Below are 20525 nucleotides of genomic sequence, written 5' to 3' on the forward strand. Positions count from 1 at the left end.
TCAGGAGGTGCTGATTTCCAGGTCTCCTCCCCCCCCACCCCCCGCAGCCCTGGCCTTTCCCCAAGCCTGCCACTCACCCGCTCTCTGACCGGTCTCTGAGCCCCAGTTTCCTTAGCTTTTAAATTGATGTGTTTATGATCGCAAGATTGTTGTTAAAATTCAGCAAGATAACTGAACTAGGAGGAAGGGGAGTACGACGACAGCAGACAGGACGTTTGGTTCGAGCCCGACATAAATGTGAGTTTGGGGTATTAACCCCGCTCCAGATGAAAGGAACAGCCCGTGTGGTCCAGCATTCACTCCACAGCCCTGCAGAGAGGTGCTGTTATTATATTATATTATCCCCACTTTTTGGATGACGACACTGAGAGGCCCTTGGTCAAGGTCACACAGCTAATCAGAGACTCTTGCCACACCCCACAGAGCTTCTCTCCAAACCTAAATCTTTCAAAACCTCGCAGCGTGGCCCCCTACTCCCAGACACTGGGTTTCACCCTGTGAGGCTCTCCCCACCTCTTCCTCTTCTCCCCGAAGCCTCGGCCAAGGTCATGGGGTTGAGTTCTGGAGGTCAGTGAGGCTCCTCAGCAGTGGCCAATCCCCCTTCCTGGGTGGGGAGGGGAGAAGCAACCAGGTAGACTGAGAGACATTGTTCTAGAACATTCTGCATTTCCTTTTACCTGGTCTTTCTGTCTGCTGTAAACAAATTTCGAAGGAACATTCAGGGGCACCCGCTGCCGGTCCAGAATTGAAGAGGTTTGATTGTGAAGGTCTGTGCTTTTAATATTCATTTTTTTTAACCTACTAGGTGCTGGGAAATGGAGACCAAAAAAAAACAAGGGGGGGATATAGGAAAATGAATGAGGCAGGGAGATGCTGGCAGGGACTCACTGAGGAGGGAGGAAAAAAAAATGGGGCCAGACAGGGACTGCATTCTTACCGCGTGTATTTCCTGCTATGTGCCGAGCCCAGCTTCCGAGGGCTGTAGGGGACACACAGGGGACAAGATGGACACTGTCCCTTCCTTCACAGGAGGAAGTGTGTAATAAAGACACTGAGACTGAGAGATCTCGAAAGGGACTGACCTAGAGAGAGAGAGAGAGTTGGGGCAGAGCAGGGGCTGGAGGTGGGACCCAGTCGAGGAAGATCCATCCTGCCCGGCGGCCTTTTTCTCTCTCCCTCTCTGCCTCTCCCTCTGTCTCTTCTGTTGTCATTCTATTCCTGTCTCTGTTTCTTTCTGTGTTTCTCTTTCCCTGCCTCCATCTTTCTCTGTCTCAGTCTCTTTTTGTCTCTCTCTGTCTCTCTCTCTCTGTCCCTGTCTTTTTCTCCATTTCTTTCTACTTCCCTTTCTCTTTTCCTGTCTTTTCCCATCTCTCTCTCTCCCTTCCTTCCTTCTCTCTCTCCCTTCCTTCCCTCCATCCTTCTGCCTTCCTACAAGCATCCCCCTTGGCCCCCGTTGTTCCATGTCCCAAGCTCGGCAAATCTGGAGCCAGACAGAGGCTCCAAGTCTTCTCCTTGCCCTTCAAGCTGGAGGAAGGAAGAGAAAACCGTGGTGGGGAGAAGGCAGAGGCCACTCCACAAGGAGCTTTCCTCCTCCTCCCTCGATGCTCTCTCTTCCTTCCTCCAGCTTTCCGGTCCTCAGAGGGTTCCTCTCCCCCGTCAGGGGCAGAGTCTGAGGAATCCTGTGGGGATCTGGACCCGAATGAAAGTGCTGTCCTCTCCAAGTCCCCGAGTCAAGTACATTCCATGCAGGGCTGAGTGAGCGGAGGCTTCACTTTCAGTGGCCTTGAGAAAGCGGCCTTATCTGGAGCTTGTGCTCAATAAGGCTGAGACTTTCGTGAGCCAAAACCGAGCTTTGAAATAAACCTTATTCACCAAACCCAGCCTTCCTGGCTCCTTCCTTTCAATGCGGAAGGGGTTAGAGGAGGTTGGACCACCCAGAAGTCTATTTCTGGTTGTGTCCGACACCTGGGTGCACCCAAAGGTCCCACACCCCCAGCTGAGTTGGTTCAATTCAAATCCAGGCATCTAGTTGACAAGGCTGAGTCTCTTCTGGAAAGAGAACCCTCCTGTGATCTTAATGGACTCGGAGGGTTTCGGAGACATAGATCAGAAGCAGGGATGTTGCTACCTTAGGTCTCATGCTAACTTTTCTCAACCATAATGAACCCTAAAGGACCACACCGGCATAGCTTCTGGAAGCTTCCCAGCTTCAATCAGGTCACAGCTAGCTGGATGTAGCCCCAGGGTTCCCTTCTTAATGGCCATTTGGTTCAACAGTTTGACCAGGAACACGAGCTCTAGACCAAACCAAACAGAAACCTTTATCTCTAACCTACTTTGGTGCAGAGCTTCCAGGATAAGCTGCGATTAAAGCCTGCTCAGGAGGAAGGGTTTTTTTTTAACCTGGGTGGGAACCTCATATTCACAGAGAAGGAGGGGGGAAGTCTTTGGAAGAGCTGAGAGAACAGAAAGCCATCTTTCCTGGGACTCCTCCCAGATATCGGCATTCCCATTCGCTCAGAGTCCAAGCTTGCTGAGTCAGGGGCCAGACCTGGACTTTCCCTGCGGTGACATGTGTTGGTCCAGCCTAGACTGCAGAAGGACAAAGCCCCGCAATCATGTCTAGATGGGGTCTTGGCAACAGTAAGGTGTTAACTGTGATGACGTTAAGTAAGGATTCTTCTGCTTTTCCTTGCTGCCTTCTAGCCACGTAATGGGGAGTCAGAACCAATTCATTTCCTGCTTTTCGTTACTTGTGCTCTGCAACCTCATCCTTTCGGGGCCTTTGATTCGTTCTAAACAATCTCAGCCAATAGCTTAATTAACTGCTTCACTCTACAAACCACCGCGTCAAGATTTATGACCCAAGATGGGGAATCCTCAGTGCCCTGGACCTCCTATAACGATGTCGCAGGAGAATGTGGTGTGAGAGGATTGTCACGTCCCAGGTCTCGGGTGAGTCTCTGGGACGGGCCACCAAGTGAGGGTCCTTGGCTTTGCACAGGAAAGAATTCAAGAGCAGGCCATAGTAAAGTGAAAGCAAGTTTATTTAGAGAGATACACATTCCATAGGCAGAATGCAGACCATCTCAGAAGGTGCGAGTGGCCCCAAGATATGGGGTGGTTAGTTTTTATGGGCTGGGAAATTTCACAGGCTAAGAAGTGGGAGGATTATTCCATCTATTTTGGAGAAGGGACAGAGAGTTCTAGGAACTGGACCATCGCCCGATTTTTGGGCTTTTATGGTCAGCCTCGGAACTGTCGTGGCCCCTGTGGGTGTGTCATTTAGCATATGCTAATATATTACAATGAGCATAGAATGAGGCTCAGGGTCTACTGGAAGTTGAATCTTCTGCCATCTTGGACCTAACTGGTTCTAACCAGTTTTTTTTTTTTTTTTTTTTTTGCGGTACGCGGGCCTCTCACTGCTGTGGCCTCTCCCGTTGCGGAGCACAGGCTCCGGATGCACAGGCTCAGCGGTCATGGCTCACGGGCCCAGCCACTCCGCAGCATGTGGGATCTTCCCGGACCGGGGCACGAACCCGCGTCTCCTGCATCGGCAGGCGGACTCTCAACCACTGCGCCACCAGGGAAGCCCCTAACCACACCCTGTTTTTCTCAATGGCTGTGTCATTCTTTAATGATATTCTTTAAGGGTGTGCCCTGCCCCCTTCCCTCCTGTCTCAATACCATAGTGAGTCCCATGTGTTTTCAGGAGGCCTGTTCTATGCAACCACCCTAACTCCTGGAACTAGCTTCTGTTGTAACCAGAGTTGAAAGGAACAGGTTGTATTGTTCAAATATAAGCAGATTTTCTGGGATTTCTTGATCAGGAGTTGAAGTTCCTTTGAGGTGTCTGCACATCTCTTCAGGTATCTTCTGGTTACTGGCTTCCTCTGCTTCAGCCTGCACTGATATGTCCCAGCCACACCTCCCCCTACTCTCCCTTTCAAGATTACCTGCTGTGGTGTCACAGAATGATCTTCGGTCTTTGTCCCCAGTTCCTGGCACATAACACCTAATATCCTTGGCATTTTCTCATTGATAAGTGATAGGACTTGATGAGGCAACTGTTGCCAGGCCTCTAGATGGCTTCAGGATGGCAGCTGGTCAGCAGAAAGACCAAGCCTTCATTAGAGGATTGGCCCTTTTCAGCTCTGAGGAGGGGAGACGGACCAGAGATTGAGCAAATCACCAGTGGCCAAATGATTTAATCAATCGCACCTACATAATGATACCTCCACAAAACCCCTAAACAGTGGGCTTCAGGAAGCCTCTGAGTTAGCAAACGTGAGCTAGGAGGGTGTTCTACCCCAAATCCAAGGGGACAGAAGCCCTGTGCTCAGACCCTCTGGACCTCCTCCTGTGGGCCTCTTCTGACTACTCATTTGTCTCCCTTATAATTAACTAGTAAACATAAGTAAAGTGTCTTCCTGAGTTCTGTGAGCCATTCTAGCAAATTATCGAGCCTGGTAGTTTCCTGGTCATGGGAATCCCCGATCTATGACTGGTCAGTCAGAGTATGAATGGCCCTGGACTTGTGACTGGTGTCTGAGGTTGGAGGCAGTCTTCTGGAGCTGAACTGTTTCACTTGTGAGATCTGATACTAAAGTCCAGGAAGACAGTGTCAGATTTGACTTGAATTGTTGGACACCCGAATGGCCTCAGGAGGAAAAAACTCTCACCTACCAACTGCCTTCTGAGCCTTTTAATAAAAATACTCAAGGGCTTCTCTGGTGGCTCAGTGGTTGAGAGTCCGCCTGCCGATGCAGGGGACATGGGTTCGTGCCCCGGTCTGGGAAGATCCCACATGCCGCGAAGCGGCTGGGCCCATGAGCCATGGCCGCTGAGCCTGCACATCCGGAGCCTGTGCTCCGCAATGGGAGAGGCCACAACAGTGAGAGGCCCGCGTACCGCAAAAAAAAAAAAAAAAAAAAAAAAAATACTCAAAAGAGTGAATTGGCCAACTCGTCCTTTAGAGCCAGCCTACACTTGTCAAGACCTTAACCAAGGAAAGGAGAAGCCACTGTGGAGCCAGGCATCTATCTCAAGTTCAGTCATCTCTGGCCAGGAGGGTGGACAGGTCAAGCTCTTGATGAGCAGGGCAATTTCCCATCAGAGGGGATATAGATAGGCAGGGCATGCAGAGATGGACATCTCTAGAAACTGGATCCCGGGCTTCCCTGGTGACGTAGTGGTGGAGAATCCGCCTGCCAATGCAGGGGACACGGGTTCAATCCCTGGTCTGGGAAGAGCCCACATGCCACAGAGCAACTAAGCCGGAGCGCCACAACTACTGAAGCCCGCGCGCCAAGAGCCCATGCTCCGCAACAAGAGAAGCCACCGCAATGAGAAGCCCGCACACCGCAAAGAGTAGCCCCTGCTCGCTGCAACTAGGGGAAGCCTGTGCACGGCAACGAAGACCCAACACAGCCAAAAAAATAAAAACAAATAAATAAATTTATAAAAAAAAAAAGAAACTGGATCCCCGGTAAATAGTAGGTTCGTACACTTGAACTCATTATATATAGACAGCTACACATGTATACTTACAGTCTATAAACACCCACATTTCAACATACAATGTGTATACACGTAATGTATGCATAGCGTCACGTATACACACATGTCACCTGCACACCATATATGTAGTACACACCCCTATATGAACACAATACAATTAGCACTCAGAGATATTTTGAGTTTGGTTTCAGACCACCACAATACAGCGAATATTACAACAAAGTCACACAATTTTTTTTGGTTTCCCAGTGCATATAAAAGTTGTGTTTACCCTGTACTGTAGTCTATTAAATGTGCAATAGCTTTATATCTAAAAAAATCCAATGTACATACCTTAATTAAAAACACCTGATTTAAAAAAAAAAAGACCTGGTGAATGAAAAATAAATACTGTATTAGAGTTAAAAAAACAAAAACAACAACAAAATACCTGATCGCAGGACTTCCCTGATGGTCCAGTGGTTAAGACCGTGCTGCCACTGCAGGGGGCGCAGGTTGCATCCGTGGTGGGGGAAGTAAGATCCCACACGCCGTGCGCTGTGGCCAAAAGATAAAAAAAAAGAAGAAGAAGAAAACAACTTCATCAGTCTAGACACTTAAGATCTGCATACTTTATGTGTGAAATAAAAATTTTAAAAAACGCCTGATTGCTAAAAAATGCTAACCATCATCTGAAAATGCAGGCTTGCCACAAACCTTCAATTTGTAAAGAATGCAGTATCTGCGAAGTGCAATAGAATCAGGTGTGGGTGTATATACACAACCGTGCAATACAATGTACACATGTCCATTCACCTGCACACAATTCCACACTCACATACGTACACAGCATATAAATACCCATATCTACTCATACAACGCACATGCCATGGGTGTCTATATACACATGTAAACATGCACATATGAGTCCAGTGGAGACACAGCCACATAACACACACTCCAGAGCTGTACCTGCATACATGTAACCCGAGTATTCACACTCATTTCCATGCGCATGCAAAGCAGACCCACACGTACATACGTCCACGCGATGTCTGCCCGGACAACTGCGCCGCCAGCTTCATGCACTAGCCCATGGCCTCCGTCTCCTGAGCTAACCGTTTCCTGCTCTCCCTCTCCTAACAGCCATGCTCAGCACACAGGCACCTTTCTTCTTCCCCACGGCCCCCTTCATCCTCTTTGTCTTCACGGCTTCCACCGTATTTCACATTCAGCAGAGGCTAGTGAAGATTCAGCCCACATGGGAGTTACAGACGCTGGAGCTAGCAACCGAGGAATCTCCCTCGAGCCCCCAGCGGAGCCCCCGGCCAAAGGGCATGTGGACGATCAATGCCATAGGCCGCCTGGGGAACCAGATGGGGGAGTACGCCACCCTGTACGCCCTGGCCAAGATGAATGGGCGGCCGGCCTTCATCCCGCCCCAGATGCACAGCACGCTGGCCCCCATCTTCAGAATCACCCTCCCCGTCCTGCACGACACCACGGCCAGCAGGATCCCCTGGCAGAACTACCCCCTGAACGACTGGATGGAAGAGCGGTACCGACACATCCCGGGAGAGTACGTGCGCCTCACCGGCTACCCCTGCTCGTGGACCTTCTACCACCACCTCCGCGCCGAGATCCTCCAGGAGTTCACCCTGCACGACCACGTGCGTGAGGAGGCCCAGAATTTTCTGCGGGGTCTGCAGGTGAATGGGAGCCGGCCGAGCACCTACGTAGGGGTCCACGTGCGCCGGGGGGACTACGTCCACGTTATGCCCAACGTGTGGAAGGGCGTGGTGGCCGACCGGGGCTACCTGCAGCAGGCGCTGGACTGGTTCCGGGCTCGCTACCGCTCCCCCATCTTCGTGGTCACCAGCAACGGCATGGCCTGGTGTCGGGAAAATATTGAGGCCTCCCGTGGGGATGTGGTCTTTGCCGGCAATGGCATTGAGGGCTCACCCGCCAAGGACTTTGCATTGCTCACGCAATGTAATCACACCATCATGACCATTGGGACGTTTGGGATCTGGGCCGCCTACCTCGCAGGTGGAGAGACCATCTACCTGGCCAATTATACCCTCCCAGACTCTCCCTTCCTCAAAGTCTTTAAGCCAGAGGCAGCCTTCCTGCCAGATTGGACTGGGATCGCGGCAGACCTGTCCCCACTCCTCAAGCACTGATGTTAGCTGGTCCATCAGCACTCCATTCCCCTCTTCTGGATCCCCCAAGATCTGTTCCAAGGTATGAGAAGCACATTATTACATGTTCCAGAACACTGCCCTCTTGTACCATAATGCTTCAGGCTGCAAGTAACAGAAGTCCCAACTAACTTGTTTAAATAACATGTTCATGTGTCTCACACAACAGGACCAGAGGTGGCACATCTCCAGGGTTAATTTAGCAGCTCAACCAGACCCCAGTTCTGGGACTTCCCTGGTGGCGCAGTGGTTAGGGGTCTGCCTACCAATGCAGGGGACATGGGTTCGAGCCCTGGTCCAGGAAAATCCCACATGCTGCTGGAGCAGCTAAGCCAGTGCACCACAACTACTGAGCTTGTGCTCTAGAGCCCGCGAGCCACAACTACTGAGCCTGTGCACCACAACTACTGAAGCCTGCGCGCCTAGAGTCCGTGCTCCGCAACGAGAAGCCACCGCAATGAGAAGCCCACGCATGACAGCAAAGAGTAGCCCCTGCTCACCGCAACCACAGAAAGCCCGTGCACAGCAACGAAGACCTAAAGCAGCCAAAAATAAATAAATAAAATAAATATTTTTTTAAATAAAAATAAGTCAAAAAAAAAAAAGACCCCAGTTCTATCCATCTTGTTGAGCTGCCGTAATCTCTTAAATCAGCTCCCACGTGCTCCCCGTGGTCCCAAGAAAGCTGCCACCTACTCAGGTGTCACACAGATATCCTTTTCCCAAGGCAGCAAAAAGAGGTTTGTTCTTATCTTAGGTCCCTTCTGAAGAGTGTGGGAAACCTTCCAAATCCTCCAGCAACTGGCCCCATGTCTCATTGACCAGAACTGTGTCACATGCCCCCTGACCCCTTGTAAGGCATGGTGAATGAGAGCCTGGGATTGACTTAGCTTCAGATCAATAAATCTTTGCCCCCGCTGCAGCTGGGGAGTTGATCAGCTTCCTCTGAAGGACATGGTGGCTTGCAGTAAGAAAATTGGGGTGCTCTTACCAAGGAAGAAGGGAGGAATGTCTGTAGGGTGCAAAACAGGGAAGCCCTGGATTATTGTGCAAGTTGGTCACTACACAAAGGTCCCTAGACAAGGAGGCAAGTGGGGCTTAACTAGAGCCTACAGTCTGCTCTCCAAGCCATGTGTCCCTGGGACTGTGTCCACCCAGAGGACTCACTTTTTTCTAATTAGTCCATCCAGAGTGGGGACCTTTTGCCCAGTTTTTACAAGAGAGCCATATTGGCTAGTAGTTGGTGTGAATCCAAGACCTTGTGCCCCACCTCTGCAACCCTGGCTTCTGGGGACCACGACGATTATTGTTGAGAACTCAGAGACCAGCATGGCTCAATGAACTTGACGAGAGTCTATTCATTCTTTTAGTAAATACCTGTAGTGATGAACCTAACACGATCCCTGCTCTCAGGGACTGCGTTAACAAAACATAGTGGCTTCAAGTGACAGCAATTCATTCTTTCCCACCAGTCTGTGGGCTGCTGGGTGATTCTCTGCTCCAGTGCAACGCTGGCTGGGTGCTGTTACGCAGCTGCACTTAGTGGTGCTCATTTGGAATATCCTGCAAGACAGGATAGCTTGGACTCCCTCACAACATGGCTTTCAAGCTGTTTGCTGAAACACTTACTCTTGGAGTCCTCAGTCGTCATCATCATGTAAGAAGTCCAGCCACCTGAAGCGACCATGCTGTGAGGAGGCCCAAACTCAGTGAGAGGCCACAGAGGAACAGTCTTAGCTGAGGCCAGCTTCAAGTCATCCCAGCCCACACATCAGACATGTGAGTGTAGAAGCCTCCAGATGATTCCACAGTTGTTCCAGTCAACCTAGCGTTTAGAGTGATCCAGCCGAGGTTCCCGACAACATGTTGCAGAGACAAGCCATATTCCTGATTCACAGATTCTGTGAGCACAGCACTCTGATTGTTTTGTGCCACTAAGTTTGGGGATAATCTGTTAGGCAGCCATAAATAACTGGATAACAAACTAAATAGATTAGTCTCTGCATTTGCAAAATCTTTTATGACTTTGGCATGAAGGAGGCCAACATGCATATCCTCACCTGACTTGAGATCCCACGTGCAAAGGTCCTGGGGCGGGGCGGGGCGGTAGTCTAGTTATACATGAGAGTGAAATGAGACCAGTGTGACTGGAGCACATGGAGACAGATATAGGTGGAGAAGTTAGCAGGGTGGGACCATGAAATGCCTTGTCGACCATGATGAGGACTTTGGGTTTTATTCTAAGACCGATGGGAAGCCATCAGAGGGCTTTAATTTAATTAGGGGAGTGATATGATCTGATTTGCTGTGTGGACATATCTGGCTGCTATGTGGAGAGAGGGCTGTAAGGGCAAGGATGGAGACAAAGAGACCAGTGAGAAGGCTACTGTAACACTTCCAGCATGCAGAGATGGTGGACCACGGAGGTAGTGGTGAAATAGAAGTCTCATTTCAAGGGCCCAACAGAAACTCCTCGTGTCTCTCTGCCACAGTTTGACATTCCTGAAAAAGATAATCTGATGGGCTCAATCGGATTGATATCCATTGACTCATCCACCATGAGTCAATTACCTGAGGTCATGGGGGTGGGTCACCTAATACAAACACGACCACCATATTTGTAAGGGAGCTGATTCAACAAAAGGTAATGAAAGAATACCCTAAGAATTGGGAAGATGCTGGGACTTCCCTGGCGGTCCAGTGGTTAAGACTCCACGCTTCCACTGTAGGGGGCACGGGTTGCATCCCTGGTGGGGGAACTAAGATCCCACATGACGAACGGTGTGGCAAAAAAAAAAAAAAAAAAAAAAAATTGGGAGGAAGCTCCAAAAATGGGTACAGAGGAAAAAAAGGTTTGCCACTCACATTTCAGTGACTGAAGAAAGTCACGTGGTCATACCCAATTTCAAAGAGGTGTCGACGAAAACTTAATCAGTGGACCTAAGAAAGAAATGGAAAATTTTATTTGGGCCAAATTTGAGGATTATAACCAGGGAAGAGCATCTCAGAAAGCTCTGAGAACTGTTCCACCGGTTAGAAATCAAGGCACAGTTATATAAGTTTTTTTGAGACAGAGAGCTGTACATCAAATGATGTGTTATTGACAGTTTCCATAATCCGGATCTAAGCGTCATCCTGGTGGGTTACGTGACGCCTTACGAGATCAAGAAGGAATGTTATCTTTTTTTTTTTTTTTTGCGGTACGCGGGACTCTCACTGTTGTGGCCTCTCCCGTTGCGGAGCACAGGCTCCGGACGCGCAGGCTCAGCGGCCATGGCTCACGGGCCCAGCCGCTCCGTGGCACGTGGGATCTTCCCGGACTGGGGCACGAACCCGTGTCCCCTGCATCGGCAGGCGGACTCTCAACCACTGCGCCACCAGGGAAGCCCAGGAATGTTATCTTTTAAGGAGTTATCTTGTTAGTGCTAGGAGAATGTTGCTCTTTATGACTCCTGCCCATGGGGGAGGGGGAGTTTGTCAATGGGTAATGCAGACACACAATGCACAGTGCGGGGAGAGGAGAGGCCAAAGGGCAGAGAAGAATCTTTATGTTTAAATTTTTCTCATCTTGCCGTAATACATGAATTTTATTTCACAGAGGGCAAGCAAGAGCAACCTGCCCTCATGCCCCAGATTTATGCATGGCTCTAACGACTACCACACATCCCCTTGCAGGCCTCTTCAGTCTCTCTGGGTGGTTCTCTTAGGGCCTCTTTCTTGTGGCTTGGTACCCATGGAATGGGATGCCACAGTACTTACTAGGCTAATAGGTTTCTCGGTAACTCTATTTAAGGATTCCCCTTTCAAATTTCCAGCCTTTTTTTTTTTTTTTGCGGTACTCGGGCCTCTCACTGTTGTGGCCTCTCCTGTTGCGGAGCACAGGCTCCGGACGCGCAGGCTCAGCGGCCATGGCTCACGGACCCAGCCGCTCCGCGGCATGTGGGATCCTCCCGGACCAGGACACGAACCTGCGTCCCCTGCATCGGCAGGCGGACTCTCAACCACTGCGCCACCAGGGAAGCCCTCCAGCCTTATTTTATACAGCTTGAATGGGTGGTGGTCACTGGACCAGGTTTTGCTATTTAAAACAAAAGAAAAGAAATTCTATGTTCATTTATTAATTCAGCATTCTCTATTTTCTTCATGTACATTTAAAAATGTATTGGGGGGGCACATTTTACATGCTTCTAAATTAAAACAACATCATGGTTAGTCATAGTTTCCCCAAATGTCTGTGACAACATCTCCCCTCATTTCAGCCAACCAAGCCTTCCCCTGCCCACCCCCATGTCAGTAAATGGCGCTGTCCATTTACTTCAACCAAACACTTAATCTTACCCTTGATTCTTTCTTTTACATTTTATCCACCAGCAAGTTGTCAGCTTTACCTAGAAAATATACCCTGAATCTGATCTTCTCTCCTTCCTTTACCATAACCATTCTGTCCAAGTCACCACCATCTCCACCTGGACAGGTGTAGAAGTTTCTTTAAAAACAAACTAAACATTTTATACATAAAATAGAGAGTGTAGAAAATGCCCATCACGCAATTCAATAATTTCAAAATGTCCCCATTCTTCTTTCATCTATGCCCCTCATCTTCCCCCTTTTTACTTTATGCAAATCTCAGACAGCAAATTTTTCCATGCATGAATTTTATATCTCTAATGGATGAGGAATTAATAAAAATATAACCACATAAATATCTAAGACAATTTTATAATAATATGTTAATATCGTCTATCAGAAGTCTGTGTTGAAACTTTTCTGTTTCAAAAATGTCTTATTACTGTGTTTGGATCCAGATCTAAACAAACTTCACGGGAGCCGCGGAGGTGAGCGCAGCAACAGGGGTGCGGAGGGCAAAGCGGAGAGATTCCCGCAGAGGATCGGTGCCGACAGGCACTCACCAGCCCGAGAGGCTTGTCTGCTCACCCGCCGGGGCGGGCGGGGCTGGGAGCTGAGGCTCGGGCTTCGGTCGGATCCCAGGGAGAGGACTAGGGTTGGCGGCGTGAACACAGCCTGAAGGGGTTAGTGCGCCATGGCTGGCCGGGAGGGAGTCCGGGAAAAGGTCTGGAGCTGCCGAAGAGGCAAGAGACTTTTTCTTCCCTCTTTGTTTCCTGGTGCGCGAGGAGAGGGGATTAAGAGCGCGGCTTAAAGGAGCTCCAGAGACGGCGCAAGCCGCTGCTAAAAGCGCGGACCCCAGAGACGGGCATGAGACGCTAAGGCTGCTGCTGCCGCCACCAAGAAGCCTGTGTGCGAGCACAGGTTACTATCCACACCTCCCTGCCGGGGAGCCTGTGCAGCCCGCCGCTGCCAGGGTCCCGGGATCCAGGGACAACTTCCCCGGGAGAACGCACGGCGCGCCTCAGGCTGGTGCAACGTCATGCAGGCCTCTGCCGCCGCAGGCTCGCCCGCACTCCGTGCCCCCCCCCCCCCCGCCCGGCCTGAGTGAGCCAGAGACCCCGAGTCAGCGGCTCCTTTAACCCCGTCCTGTCTGAGCCAAGAACAGACGGCCTCCGGCGATTTACATGCAGAGGCGGGGCCAAATCTAAAGCTGAACCCCGGGAACTGTGCGAACAAAGAAGAGAAAGGGAAATTTCTCCCAGCAGCCTCAGGAGCAGCGGATTAAATCTCCACAATCAACTTGATGTACCTGCATCTGTGGAATACATGAATAGACAACGAATCACCCCCAATTGAGGAGGTGGACTTTGAGAGCAAGATATATTATTTTTTCCCCTTTTCCTCCTTTTGTGAGTATGTGTATGCTTCTGTGTGAGATTTTGTCTGTATAGCTTTGCTTTCACCATTTGTCCTAGGGTTCTGTCCGTCCGGTTTTTTTGTTTGTTTGTTTTTACTTTAAAAATAAAAAAAATTTCTTAATAATTATTTTTTATTTTAATAACTTTATTTTATCTTTATTTTATTTTATCCTTTTTTTTTTCTTTCTTTCTTTCTTTCTACTTTTTCTCCCTTTTATTCTGAGCCGTGTGGATGAAAGGCTCTTGGTGCTGTAGCCAGGAGTCAGTGCTGTGCCTCTGACGTGGGAGAGCCAACTTTAGGACACTGGTCCACAAGAGACCTCCCAGCTCCACGTAATATCAAACGGCGAATATCTCCCAGAGATCTCCATCTCAACACCAACACCCAGCTTCACTCAACGACCAGCAAGCTACAGTGCTGGACACCCTATGCCAAACAACTAGCAAGACAGGAACACAACCCCACCCATTAGCAGAGAGGCTGCCTAAAATCATAGTAAGTCCACAGACACCCCAAAACACACCACCAGACGTGGACCTGCCCACCAGAAAGACAAGATCCAGCCTCATCCACCAGAACACAGGCACCAGTCCCCTCCACCAGGAAGCCTACACAACCCACTGAACCAACCTTAGCCACTGGAGACAGACATCAAAAACAGCGGGAACTACGAACCTGCAGTCTGCAAAAAGGGGACCCCAAACACAGTAAGATAAGCAAAATGAGAAGACAGAAAAACACACCACAGATGAAGGAGCAAGATAAAAACCCATCAGACCTAACAAATAAAGAGGAAATAGGCAGTCTACCTGAAAAAGAATTCGGAATAATGATAGTAAAGATGATCCAAAATCTTGGAAATAGAATAGACAAAATGCAAGAAACATTTAACAAGGACCTAGAAGAACTAAAGAGGAAACAAGCAACGATGAACAACACAGTAAATTAAATGAAAAATACTCTAGATGGGATCAATAGCAGAATAACTGAGGCAGAAGAACGGATAAGTGACCTGGAAGATAAAATAGTGGAAATAACTACTGCAAAGCAGAATAAAGAAAAAAGAATAAACAAACTTCATCCATTGCCTTTGGTTGACAAGTGTCTTAAATATCTTTTAATCTATAATGATCCCCTTCCTTTTCTTTTAAAAAAAGCCATTAATTTGTTATGAAACCAAGTCATTTGTCATTTTCATTTGGCTGGTTGAGTCCTCTTTCTGTCATTCAACATGTTCCTGTGTTCCCTGCATTTCCTGTGAACCAGAGTTAGAGCTAAAAAGTGTGTGTGTCAGGGACTTCCCTGGTGGTCCAGTGGTTGGGAGTCCACCTTCCAGTGCAGGGAACTCAGGTTTGATCCCTGGTCAGGGAACTAAGATCCCACATGCCGTGGGGCAACTAAGCCCACGTGCTGCAACTAAGATCTGATGCAGCCAAAAATAAAATAATAAATATTTTAAAAAGTGTGTGTGCATGATTCTGTATCACAATTATAAGAAAGTTATGCTGTAAAAAAAATATTAAAAATATACCTCGAGGAATGAATTTGATCTACATTAACCAGCAGTGACAATGGACCAGTGAGGTAATAGTGGAACTGAGGCTAGAGACCAGTGAGATTACCAGATTTCAAGATTTACCATAAAGGTAAACTTACAACAGAGTGGTACCGACATAAAAGATAGAGAAATGGAATCCAATAGTGAGTCCAGAAACAGACCACATATATATGATCACTTTATTTATGACAAAGATATTAACACAATTCAGTGGGGGAATGAAAGAGCTTTTCAATAAATGCAAAATAAAGGCCATATATGACAAACCCACAGCCAACATCATTCTCAATGGTGAAAAACTGAAACCATTTCCACTAAGATCAGGAACAAGACAAGGTTGCCCACTCTCACCACTATTATTCAACATAGTTTTGGAAGTTTTACCCACAGCAATCAGAGAAGAAAAAGAAATAAAAGGAATCCAAATCAGAAAAGAAGAAGTAAAACTGTCACTGTTTGAAGATGACATGATACTATACATAGAGGATCCTAAAGATGCTACCAGAAAACTACTAGAGCTAATCAATGAATTTGGTAAAGTAGCAGGATACAAAGTTAATGCATAGAAATCTCTTGCATTCCTATACACTAATGATGAAAAATCTGAAAGGGAAACTAAGGAAACACCCCCATTTACCAGTGCAACAAAAAGAATAAAATACCTAGGAATAAATCTACCTAAGGAAACAAAAGACCTGTATGCAGACAACTATAAGACACTGATGAAAGAAATTAAAGATGATATAAACAGTTGGAGAGATATACCGTATTCTTGGATTGGAAGAATCAACATTGTGAAAATGTCTATACTGCCCAAAGCAATCTACAGATCAATGCAATCCCTATCAAATTAACAATGGCATTTTCCACAGAACTAGAACAAAAAATTTCACAGTTTGTATGGAAACACAAAAGACCCCAAAGAGCCAAAGCAATCTTTTTTTTTAAATTTATTTATTTAATTTATTTATTTTTGGCTGCATTGGGTCTTCGTTGCTGTGTGCAGGCTTTCTCTAGTCACGGCAAGCGGGGGCTACTCTTTGTTCAGGTGCACAGGCTTCTCACTGTGGTGGCTTCTCTTGTTGAGGAACACAGGCTCTAGGCACACAGGCTTCAGTAGCTGTGGCACGTGGGTTCAGTAGTTGTGGCTTGTGGGCTCTAGAGCACAGGCTCAGTGGTTGTGGCACACGGGCTTAGTTGCTCTGTGGCATATGGGATCTTCCTGGACCAGGGCTTGAACCCGTGTCCCCTGCATTGGCAGGTGGATTCTTAACCACTGTGCCACCAGGGAAGCCCCAAAGCAATCTTGACAAAGAAAAATGGAACTGGAGGAATCAGGTTCCCTGACTTCAGACTATACTACAAAGCTACAGTAATCAAGAGAGTATGGTACTGGCACAAAAACAGAAATATAGATCAATGGAACAGGATAGAAAGCCCAGAGATAAACCCATGCACATATGTGTTGTAGTTTATCTTATGACAGGGCCGAAAGCAAGCTTGTCACACGAGATGAATTGTGCCGAAGCACAGCAGTAGAGGGCTGCCGCTCGCTCAGGAAAAACAGCGCCATCTGTCCTGCTGTGGTAGCTTTTATTAAAGCATTATCTATGTTTACATTTTAAGACTTGTTTTCTTAACATTTCAGAAATGTCAAAGCAGCAAGATATGCTTCTATTGATTATACAAGCAATAAAGGGCTTTCTTGAAAACATGCCATGCTTCGTCCTTGAGCGCAAAAGCAGCACAAAATTCCCACCATTATTTTGATTATACTGAAGTAGCACAAGGACATTTCCTTGCGTTCCCACCATTCTGATTATACTGAGGACATCTCATGGATCAGTGCCCAAAGAACCCAATGCTTATTCGCAGGCCCCTGGTTTGCTGTGGATGGGGGGGGAGCTCAAAGCATTCAGGACTGTTCACAGTCCTGGCTTATTCGCATGCCCCCAGTTTGCCGGGGGGGGGCTCAAACCAATCAGGACTCTTTGCAGTTCTGGCTTATTCGCCAGCCCCCAGTTTGCTGGGGGGGGGGGGTGCTCATGGGTCACGTCTCCTTTCCATGTCCTCAGTTATTCCACTATACATATGGTCACCTTATCTTTGATAAAGGAGGTAAGAATATACAATGGAGAAAAGACAGCCTCTTCAATAAGTCGTGCTGGGAAAACTGGACAGCTACATGTAAAAGAATGAAATTAGAACACTCCCTAACACCATACACAAAAATAAACTCTAAATGGATTAAAGACCTAAATGTAAGGCCAGACACACTATCAAACTCTTAGAGGAAAACATAGGCAGAACGCTGCATGACATAAATCACAGCAAGATCTTTTTTGACCCATCTCCCAGAGAAATGGAAATAGAACCAAAAATAAACAAACGGGACCTAATGAAACTTCAAAGCTTTTGCACAGCAAAGGAAACCATAAACAAGACGAAAAGACAACTGTCAGAATGGGAGAAAATATTTGAAAATGAAGCAACTGAGAAAGGATTAATCTCCAAAATATACAAGCAGCTCAATATCAAAACAACAAACAACCCAATCCAAAAATGGGCAGAAGACCTAAATAGAAATTTCCCCAAAGAAGATATACAGATTGCCAACAAACACATGAAAGAATGCTCAATATCACTAATCATTACAGAAATGCAAATCAAAACTACAATGAGGTATCACCTCACACTGGTCAGAATGGCCATCATCAAAAAACCTACAAACAATAAATGCTGGAGAGGGTGTGGAGAAAAGGGAACCCTCTTGCACTGTTGGTGGGAATGTAAACTGATACAACCACTATGGAGAACAGTATGTGCGTTCCTTAAAAAACTAAAAATAGAACTACCATATGGCCCAGCAATCCCACTACTGGGCATATACCCTGAGAAAACCATAATTCAAAAAGAGTCATGTAACACAATGTTCACTGCAGCTCTATTTACAGTAGCCAGGACATGGAAGCAACCCAATTGTCCATTGACAGATGAACAGATAAAGAAGATGTGGCACATATATACAATGGAATATTACTCAGCCATAAAAAGAAACGAAATTGAGTTATTTGTAGTGAGGTGGATGGACCTAGAGACTGTCATACAGAGTGAAGTTAAGTCAGAAAGAGAAAAACAAATACCATATGTTAACACATATATATGGAATCTAAAAAAAGAAAAAAAAACTGGTTCTGAAAAACCTAGGGGCAGGACAGGAATAAAGATGCAGACATAGAGAATGGACTTGAGGACGCGGTGGAGGGGAAGGGCAAGCTGGGACAAAGTGAGAGAGTGGTATGGACATATATACACTACCAAATGTAAAATAGATAACTAGGGCTTCCCTGGTGGCTCAGTGGTTGAGAGTCCGCCTGCTGATGCAGGGGACATGGGTTCGTGCCCTGGTCCAGGAAGATCCCACATGCCGTGGAGCAGCTGGGCCCGTGAGCCATGGCCGCTGAGCCTGCGCGTCCGGAGCCTGTGCTCCGCAATGGGAGAGGTCACAGCAGTGAGAGGCCTGCGTACCGCAAAAAAAAAAAAAAAAAAAAAAATAGATAACTAGTGAGAAGCAGCCGCAGAGCACAGGGAGATCAGCTCGGTGCTTTGTGTCCACCTAGAGGGGTGGGATAGGGAGGGTGAGAGGGAGGGGATACGGGAATATACGTATGCATATAGCTGATTCACTTTGTTATACAGCAGAAACGAACACAACATTGTAAAGCAATTATACTCCAGTAACGATGTTAAAAAAACTAATGTTAAAAAAATCATAATAATTTTAAAATAAATAAATAAAATAAATAAATAAATGCAAGAAATCCTATACCCATAGGGAAAAAGTAAGCCTTGACCCCTACCTCACACCATGCACAAATGTTAATTCAAGATGGATCACAAACCAGAAGGTGAAAGCTAAAAGCATAAAGCTTCTAGAACAAAACACGGAAGAAAAGCTCATGACCTTGATGGGGGCAAAGGTTTCCTAACTAAGACACACACAAAAAAAACCCAGTAACCATAAAAACATTGGTATGTTGGATTTCATTAAAATGAAAAACTGTGATTCATTAAAAGACTCTTTTCAGACTTCCCAGGTGGTCCAGCGGTTAACACTCCTTGCTTCCACGAGAGGGGGTGCAGGTTCAATTTATGAGCCGGAAAGTTCTGCCTACCACAAGGTGTGGAAAAAAAATAAAAAATAAAAAGCTAAAGAAAAAAAAGACACTTTTCATGTTTGCAGTATCTACATTTAACAAGGCTCATATGCAGAAGATATAAAGAATATCTATAAGTCAATAAGAAAAAGACAAAAGCTTCATTAGAATACATGGGCCAAAAAAAATTGAACAGATGGGCTTCCCTGGTGGCGCAGCGGTTGAGAGTCCGCCTGCCGATGCAGGGGACGCGGGTCCGGGAAGATCCCACATGCTGCGGAGTGGCTAGACCCGTGAGCCATGGCCGCTGAGCCTGGGTGTCCAGAGCCTGTGCTCCGCAACGAGAGAAGGCACAACAGTGAGGGGCCCGCGTACCGCAAAAAAAAAAGAAATTGAACAGATGGTTTGAAAATGATGATAAGCAAATGTCAATTAGCACATGAAGATATGTGTTCATTTTCAGGTTGATTATTTTCCTTCCCCCTCCGTCACTGTCCCGAGATCTACTCCCAACTGTTTCTTTTTACAGTTCACCCTCTCTACCCCATAGCTGAGGGAAGGGGGCGATTCTCAGGTCACTTTGGATTCTGGAGGCTGACTGTATGTGGTGGGATATTAGGATAGGAGGTATTTCCTCCTGGGATTCCTTACTACTGCATCTCCTGTCATTACCTAGGGAATTATTCTGACCCCGCAACCTTACATTTCTGCTTTTTTAGCCACTCAGTTGGGGGTACTTTGCTACAGCAACCTTAGGAAACTAAAAGTACCTAAGAAAGTGGGGAGGGGAGAGGGTTGTTTCTGGTGATTTTATGGAGTTTCTTCAGTGAACCAAGCTTCAGTAAAAGGCTGGCTGTTGCCCTGTCCATTTTAATTTAATTAATTATGTTCATGGTCATGGGGTGTTCCTTCCAGGAATTAGTTTTCCTAGGGTTCTATCCATGGCCCATTGTTCTCCCTGGGTGATTTCATAGTTTCACATGCTGTATTTTGATGACTCTCACATTTTATTTTATTTTATTTTATTTTGCGGTACGCGGGCCTCTCACTGTTGTGGCCTCTCCTGTTGCGGAGCACAGGCTCTGGACCCGCAGGCTCAGCGGCCATGGCTCACGGGCCCAGCCGCTCCGCGGCATGTGGGATCTTCCCGGACCGGGGCACGAACCCGTGTCCCCGGCATCGGCAGGCGGACTCTCAACCACTGCGCCACCAGGGAAGTCCTTGCTGTTCTTTTTAAATCTGCATTGTGTAGTAAGCATCTTTCCACTCTCTTTCGGTAGTTGCAAAAGATTCTATTGTATTCCTCAACTATGGCACGTCCATACTCCACCTGAAGGTTTT

General features: G+C 47.2%; 2 protein-coding genes across 16 annotated transcripts in view; one reads left to right on the forward strand and one right to left on the reverse strand.

Annotated features, from left to right (window-relative positions):
• MAMSTR (MEF2 activating motif and SAP domain containing transcriptional regulator) overlaps positions 1-20525 on the reverse strand; it is a 49769-nt gene that overhangs the window by 15154 nt on the left and 14090 nt on the right. For 12 of the 14 annotated variants that reach the window (XR_013825236.1, XR_013825237.1, XM_079906874.1 and 9 more), the window contains one exon: positions 5954-6060. Coding sequence is in view for 11 of the 14 variants with exons in the window: in XM_079906874.1 (XP_079763000.1) it covers positions 5954-6060 (107 nt within the window). In the remaining 3 variants the exon portion in view is untranslated. Of the gene's footprint in view, positions 1-5953; positions 6061-10568; positions 10644-20525 lie in introns of those variants that run through there. The other 2 variants (XM_079906877.1, XR_013825238.1) reach the window with 2 other exon arrangements.
• On the forward strand, positions 580-7685 carry LOC307178597 (galactoside alpha-(1,2)-fucosyltransferase 2; the record flags this gene model as incomplete). Of its 2 annotated transcripts, none has more annotated exons than XM_079906895.1 (2): positions 580-767; positions 6649-7685. In XM_079906895.1, exon 2 carries the CDS (start codon positions 6651-6653, stop codon positions 7683-7685), a length of 1035 nt encoding a protein of 344 aa, XP_079763021.1. In that variant the 5' UTR covers positions 580-767; positions 6649-6650. The 2 variants fall into 2 exon arrangements, with proteins under 2 accessions (XP_079763021.1, XP_079763020.1); XM_079906894.1 differs by lacking the exon at positions 580-767 and adding an exon at positions 2493-2955.

The sequence above is a fragment of the Stenella coeruleoalba genome (genome assembly GCF_951394435.1).
Source record: "Stenella coeruleoalba genome assembly, chromosome: 20".
NCBI lineage: Eukaryota > Metazoa > Chordata > Mammalia > Artiodactyla > Delphinidae > Stenella > Stenella coeruleoalba.